This window comes from Bactrocera tryoni, chromosome 2 (genome assembly GCF_016617805.1).
Source record: "Bactrocera tryoni isolate S06 chromosome 2, CSIRO_BtryS06_freeze2, whole genome shotgun sequence".
Classification (NCBI taxonomy): Eukaryota; Metazoa; Arthropoda; class Insecta; order Diptera; family Tephritidae; genus Bactrocera; species Bactrocera tryoni.
The window spans coordinates 65,660,838-65,668,366 of NC_052500.1; the positions used below are offsets into that span (position 1 = coordinate 65,660,838).

The 7,529-nt window shown below is 41.7% G+C and overlaps 1 protein-coding gene across 1 annotated transcript; it reads right to left on the bottom strand.

Moving 5' to 3' along the window:
- Positions 1-3,813: 3,813 nt before the first annotated feature.
- On the bottom strand, positions 3,814-6,963 carry LOC120768844 (mucin-2-like). The gene is given in 4 exon segments (XM_040095596.1): positions 3,814-5,465; positions 5,515-5,809; positions 5,812-6,668; positions 6,948-6,963. Coding segments are annotated over 4 exon segments (2,820 nt in total).
- Between the last annotated feature and the right edge of the window lie 566 nt (positions 6,964-7,529).

The window sequence follows — 7,529 nt, forward strand, 5'->3', positions numbered from 1 at the left end:
ACGAAAGAAAAATGCGCATATGTATGTTTGTATGCTTATTCATTATTGAAGTTATACTCCTTTTTCTTTCCTTTGTCTTTCATTTCTGCGAATTCTCAACTATTTTATGTGCCCTTTTATTGAAATACCCTGCGTTGGCCGTTGAAAAATTATGGCTATACTTTACAGGATTATTTCTGTAGTTAGTCTTTATTTACATTTTTTGGAAATCGGTATGTATATCGTTTTATCTGACAGCGTGAGGTTTAAGAAGTTCATTTCTAATTTTGTCTTGTTGCATATTAGAAATGATGTTTCTTCGAAAATCGTTCGCTTACAACGGATAAAAGTGGTGGCTTTAATGAATGAATTCCTTTTGGTTGAAATGCTCTGCGTTGGCCGTTGAAAAGTTAATATTATACTTCTCAGGATCATTCATTTCTTCAAAGAAATTAATGACCTTTAGAAATATGCTTCTTCTTCTTAATTGGCGTAGACACCGCTTACGCGATTATAGCCGAGTTAACAACAGCGCGCCAGTCGTTTCTTCTTTTCGCTACGTGGCGCCAATTGGATATTCCAAGCGAAGCCAGGTCCTTCTCCACTTGGTCCTTCCTCTTCCTCTGCTTCCCCCGGCGGGTACTGCGTCGAATACTTTCAGAGCTGGAGTGTTTTCATCCATCCGGACAACATGACCTAGCCAGCGTAGCCGCTGTCTTTTAATTCGCTGAACTATGTCAATGTCGTCGTATATCTCGTACAGCTTATCGTTCCATCGAATGCGATATTCGCCGTGGCCAATACGCAAAGGACCATAAATCTTTCGCAGAATTTTTCTCTCGAAAACTCGTAACGTCGACTCATCGGTTGTTGTCATCGCCCAAGCCTCTGCACCATATAACAGGACGGGAATTATGAGTGACTTATAGAGTTTGGTTTTTGTTTGTCGAGAGAGGACTTTGCTTCTCAATTGCCTACTCAGTCCGAAGTAGCACCTGTTGGCAAGAGAAGTTAAGAAGAGTTAGAAATATGCATATTTGCATTATTTCGTTGTCGTTTCCATATTCGTAGCAATAGAATTTCTATGGCATAAGTAAAAAAATGGCCGCCGATTATCACCCCTTGCCGCTGTAGCAGCTTCGCCTACAAACATGTGTAAATATCTATGTATGTATACGTATGATCGTGAATACATATCGACGCAGATTTTTGCGAGAAGCACCAGAAAGTTGTGCAATTTATGATTTTTAGCTTTAGCCATCGTCGCGAAAAGACGACTTGTTGGCAAAGGTATGCTCGGGGAGATAATATATTATAATAAATTTATAAAATGTGAATTTAAGTTTTATAGTTTTCTTTCATACAAAATGATATGGATTTCTTGGAATATCACTAAGAAGTATAACTTCATCTGCGCGTAGGGACTCCACGCCCCTTTTTTTTTTGTTTTTGTTTTTTTTTTTTATAGTAGGGGGAAGCATCGAAAGCCGAAGTGCGGAACTTTAATCCGCTAAACCTAACCTACTCCCAACTCAGGACTCTCCCAGGGAACCACCGACTAGGTATTACTTCGTGGGAGAGACAAGACATTTAAGTCTCCTCTATTGTGCGGACTGACGGACGCCTAGTCTGTTGAAAAGATCTCAGTTTGGTCATTACGAACGCTGACGCTACGCTGACAGCTTTCCATTTATCAGTCGATTGACACAAGAGTGTCGTCAAGTTATCGACCGTAAAACTACCACCGAGTGTGGTTTTTAGCTGTTCCCTTGTATTCAAAAATCGAGGGCAATGAAATAATACATGTTCAGAGTCTTCTATATACTCTGTACATGCCGGACAGTTCGGACTAATGTCATTGTGGAATCTGAAAAGGTAGCTTCTAAAGCACCCATGACCACAAAGTATTTACTTAGGTTAGATAGAAATCTAAGTCCCCATATCGTCTGTCTATCCACGAGTGGATGTCCGGTATAAGTCGATGGGTCCAGCGCCCTTTGGATGAGGAACTCCACCGCTCCTGCCACATTATAGTACTCTTGTTTCTCTCCTCTGTCCTTACCGATACTGGCATGCTGGCTAATACTTCAGCAGCGTCGGTTGATATAGTCCGGAAAGCACTTATTTTTAGAAAGCCTATGCACTGCAATTATTTGTTTAGCATACGCTTTTGTATCCATTGCCTGTATCCATACTGGTGCCGCATACAGTATTACGGAACTCATTGCTTTCGCTATTAAGAATCGCCGGCTGGAACGCACACAGCCTCTATTGATCATCATTCTCGATAGGGCATTATAAATTCTGTTTGCCTTGGCGGAAGTATACTCCAAGTGTTCTTTAAATTTTAATTTGGAATCTAATATTACCCCCAGATACTTCAATTGCGGCTGCGAGGTAATCTTGCATTCCCCTATGGTGAGCTCTATTCGTTCTTCTATCTTCCTAGTGCTTATCAGTAAAACTTCTGTTTTTTCCTCAGCCAGTTTCAGACTCATAGAAGAGAACCATTGGCGTAGACTATTTAAGCACTAATTACATTTATTTCTCAGGTCGGCTAGTTGTTTGTCGACCACCATGAGGTCGTCCGCATAAGCTACTAGTTTCACGTCTGTTGGTTGCTGCCTTCTTAGCACCCCGTCATACATAAGGTTCCATAATAGTGGGCCTAACACTGAGCCTTCTGGTACTCCACTTGAGATAGAGTAGCTCTTGGTGCCTTCGTCCGTCTCAAAAATCAGCTTTCTGTTTTTAAAATAGCTCGTCATTATGTTTATGAGGTATTCAGGGGCCCGTATTTCATCCAGGGCTTTAATTATGTCTGCCGATTTTGCTGAGTTGAACGCATTTTGGACATCCAGGGTAATCAGCGCACAATACTTTTTTGTGCCACCTTTCCATCTTTTGCCACTTACTGCACATTTCGCAATATCGACGACTTCTCGTAGTGCGTCAATAGTGGACCTCTTTTTTATGAAGCCGTATTGTCTCTCTGATAATCCGCCGGCTGGTGCAATAGTGACTCATGGAGTACGTGTGGATTTCTGCATGACCAATAACGCATATTTTGCCTATTGACGAAGCCACTTAGCCAGAAATTAACCTCATCACTGAAGATGGATTTGAAGTTGTTGCTCAGGGCTTCAGCTCTTACGTCAATTTGATCTTGTAAGGATGTAGGCCAAGATCTTTTCGCAAAATTCGAAACAGTGACGTCACAGGGATGCCCAACGCTTGAGAAGGACATATGAGAGATTCATTTGTGTCTTCCTCAATTGATGCGCTAGCGGCAGTAATATTCTCGACACTTCTGCCACTTCTTTCTCTCACTGGCACGGTAACATTTTATACTGTGCCTATAAATTCAAATTTTTTTACTAGATGCTCACTTGTTGATCTCACAGCATGATTTTGACGTAGCGCTCTTAAAGTTGAGGCCACTGACTCCGAACTTCGATAGTAAATTTTAATAATTTCGACTCGTTGTTGAATTGTATATCTTTCAATAAAATAAAAAAAATTATGTAACGCATTGAGTTAAAATCATAAAAATATTCTAAAGTCCACAACGAAAGAAGAGACAAATGAAATTGAACGTGCCACACCCTGCATTTAAGGATATACTCGTATGAAAGTAAAAAAGGCGTTTGTTCACATTCTCATGAATATCCTGCTCAATAATATATGTTATATATTTAGAATCTTTATAAAATTACAAATACATATATATTTCCATATAAACTTGTATATGTGCAATAATTATCGTTATGTTTTCGTTTCTCCCTTTATCATAAATGAATTGGCATTTATAGTTCAAAGTCAAAGTGTCAAATTTCAATATAATCGCTGATATGGTTGTATGCAACCGCTATTCTCCGGCAAATCGCATTGTCCCTTCATGGCGTTGAAATAGGCGCTGCCACAACTAACTTTCAGTGCAAGACCGTTACGGCAAATGTAGTATTCGTTGCAGCTCCTCAATGAGGGTAGCATAAAACCGGTTGGTTTGCCTTGACACACGTATTTTATGTATAAATCCATATTAGATTGATGAGATTGCGGTGGTAAGACAGATATAGGTCGAACCGATTGCTGAGATGGTCGCACATATACGTTGGACTGTAATGTTTCGCTTGGGGTTTCGTGGTTGTTTATATACAGAGAGCTTTGCGGGCATGGTGTAGTTATTGTTGGGCATGGAGTTGTTGTGCATGGTGGTGTTGTTCGTGTGCACGGTGGCTTAACTGTCGTTGTGGAACATGGTGTCGGTGTTACTGTTGGGGTTACCGTTGGGGTTACCGTTGGGGTTACTGTTGGGGTTACTGTTGGGGTTACTGTTGGGGTTACTGTTGGTGTTACCGTTGGTGTGCACGTTGGGGTTACTGTTGGTGTTACTGTTGGTGTTACTGTTGGTGTTACAGTTGGTGTTACTGTTGGGGTTATAGTTGGTGTGCACGTTGGGGTTACTGTTGGTGTAACTGTTGGGGTTACTGTTGGTGTTACAGTTGGTGTTACCGTTGGGGTTATAGTTGGTGTGCACGTCGGTGTTACTGTTGGGGTTACCGTTGGTGTTACTGTTGGTGTTACTGTTGGTGTTACTGTTAGGGTTACTGTTGGTGTTACAGTTGGTGTGCACGTTGGGGTTACTGTTGGTGTAACTGTTGGGGTTACTGTTGGTGTTACAGTTGGTGTTACTGTTGGGGTTATAGTTGGTGTGCACGTCGGTGTTACTGTTGGGGTTACCGTTGGTGTTACTGTTGGTGTAACTGTTGGGGTTACTGTTGGTGTTACAGTTGGTGTTACTGTTGGGGTTATAGTTGGTGTGCACGTTGGGGTTATAGTTGGTGTTACCGTTGGTGTGCACGTTGGAGTTACTGTTGGTGTAACTGTTGGGGTTACTGTTGGTGTTACTGTTGGTGTTACAGTTGGTGTGCACGTAGGTGTTACTGTTGGGGTTACAGTTGGGGTTACTATTGGGGTTACTGTTGGTGTTACCGTTGGTGTGCACGTTGGAGTTACTGTTGGTGTTACTGTTGGTGTTACCGTTGGTGTTACAGTTGGTGTTACAGTTGGTGTGCACGTTGGGGTTACTGTTGGTGTAACTGTTGGGGTTACTGTTGGTGTTATCGTTGGTGTTACTGTTGGTGTTACTGTTGGTGTTACCGTTGGTGTTACAGTTGGTGTGCACGTAGGTGTTACTGTTGGGGTTACAGTTGGTGTTACGGTTGGTGTTACTGTTGGTGTTACTGTTGGGGTTACTGTTGGTGTTACAGTTGGTGTGCACGTTGGGGTTACAGTTGGTGTTACTGTTGGCGTTAACGTTGGTGTTACAGTTGGTGTGCACGTTGGGGTTACAGTTGGTGTTACTGTTGGTGTTACCGTTGGTGTTACAGTTGGTGTTACTGTTGGTGTTACTGTTGGTGTTACAGTTGGGGTTACCGTTGGTGTAACAGTTGGTGTGCACGTTGGGGTTACTGTTGGTGTAACTGTTGGGGTTACTGTTGGTGTTACCTTTGGGGTTACAGTTGGTCTTACTGTTGGTGTTACAATTGGTGTGCACTTTGGTGTTACTGTTGGTGTTGCTGTTGGTGTGCACGTTGTTGTGGTAGTTGTTGGTGCGCAAGTAGTTGTAGTTGTTGTTGGTGCACGAGTAGTTGTGGTAGTTGTTGGAGCACGAGTAGTTGTTGTTGGTGCGCAAGTAGTTGTAGTTGTTTTTGGTGCGCAAGTAGTTGTGGTAGTTGTTGGTGCGCGGGTAGTTGTAGTTGTTGTTGGTGCACGAGTAGTTGAAGTAGTTGTTGGCGCGCAAGTTGTTGTAGTTGTTGTTGGTGCACGAGTAGTTGTAGTGGTTGTTGGCGCGCAAGTTGTTGTTGTAGTTGTTGTTGGTGCGCAAGTAGTTGTTGTAGTTGTTGTTGGTGCAGGAGTAGTTGTAGTTGTTGTTGGTGCGCATGTGGTTGTAGTAGTTGTTGGTGCACGAGTAGTTGTAGTTGTTGTTGGTGCGCAAGTAGTTGTAGTAGTTGTTGTTGGTGCGCGAGTAGTTGTAGTTGTTGTTGGTGCGCATGTGGTTGTAGTTGTTGTTGGGGGTACAGGTGTTGTTGTCGTAGTTGTTGGCGCGCATGGAGTTGGTGCGGGGGTGGTTGGAGCATCAGTTAGTGGCGCGCATGTTGTTGGAGCTTCAGTTGCTGGCGCAGGAGTAGTTGCATCATTTCCACTGCATGATGGTTGATCAGCTCCACCACATGACGATTTAACATCACATTGCAGTAATACCAAATTATATTCCTGTCCACTTGGGCAAACGCCAGAATTTACCACAGCACTATTTAGACACTGATACCATTGCGCCTGATTTTCACCAACAACGTAACCCTTAACAACACCATCACATGGTGCTGCACCAATAGCTTTCGGTGCGGTCGCAACTTCAGCCAGATCTTCAACACAACCTGGATTTTGATCGACGCACATATTTTTCACACCATCATAGTAGTAAGGGCAATCGATTTGTAGGCTTGCACCGTTATAACACGTATAGTAGCTGGTGCAACTGCCAGGCACCATTGTCTTGAAGCCATTCGGTCTATTGCGGCACAAGAAACGACTGTATAGGGCATTATCGGCGGCGCGTGCACTTTGGCTCAAGCTGGCGGCATTTACACTAGCTGCCAGGACCAACAAGGCACTGGCCAATACTGTAATGGTAAACAAACAAAAATATTAATGGAATTTCTCACGGAAACGAAGCGTGCTTCTTCAGCGTTGTCAAGCAAAGAGCATATACAGAAACGATTTCTATAAAGGGTTTCTCCAAAATAAATCCACCGAAACTCGCAGCTTTGTTTCGTCACACTTTTACTTTTGTTATTCTCACTACATTGTTTGGTAGCTCCGTTCTGTTTCGTTTATGATTTGTATATCGACTTGCCTTAACGGCAAAACATTGATATACATTTAGCGTAATTAAAACTTACCAAAAATATTCTTCATTTTAAACTCAATGAAACCACACTTGGCCACTTCTTTAATGTTTTACTCTGCTTGCCGAAAATGACTGTAGTAATATGTTGCCTACAAGGCTTGATATTAAACTATATTGAAACTTGCGAAATTCCCCCACTTTTATACGAAATTAATTGCGCGATAAGATCTCTTTGTTTTCGGCTGATGTACGAAATATCAATTTGTGAATTGATAAATATGAAAGAAATTTTGATATGATGTTTATCAATTTGTTTACGACCTTTAAGTAATTAAAATTAATAGATAGGTTGGCATGCGAGCAAATGGTTTCATTTAGAAATGGTAAGAGATATACATAGAGATATAGTACTACTCCGAAGCGATCATGTAATGTAGGAGTACGAGATAACCAACAATAATTGTTAAAATAGTGCTTAAGAAATAGTTGTGGAGCTTCTTATTAAAGCAAGAAGTTGTTTCCTTCGGTTAATGCTTATAGCTAGATATATTCAGTTAGTATAAGCACTAATTATATGTTTTGGACAATTTGTAGTGTGATTCCACTCAAAACAGGTTTACAAGATTTTGCATAT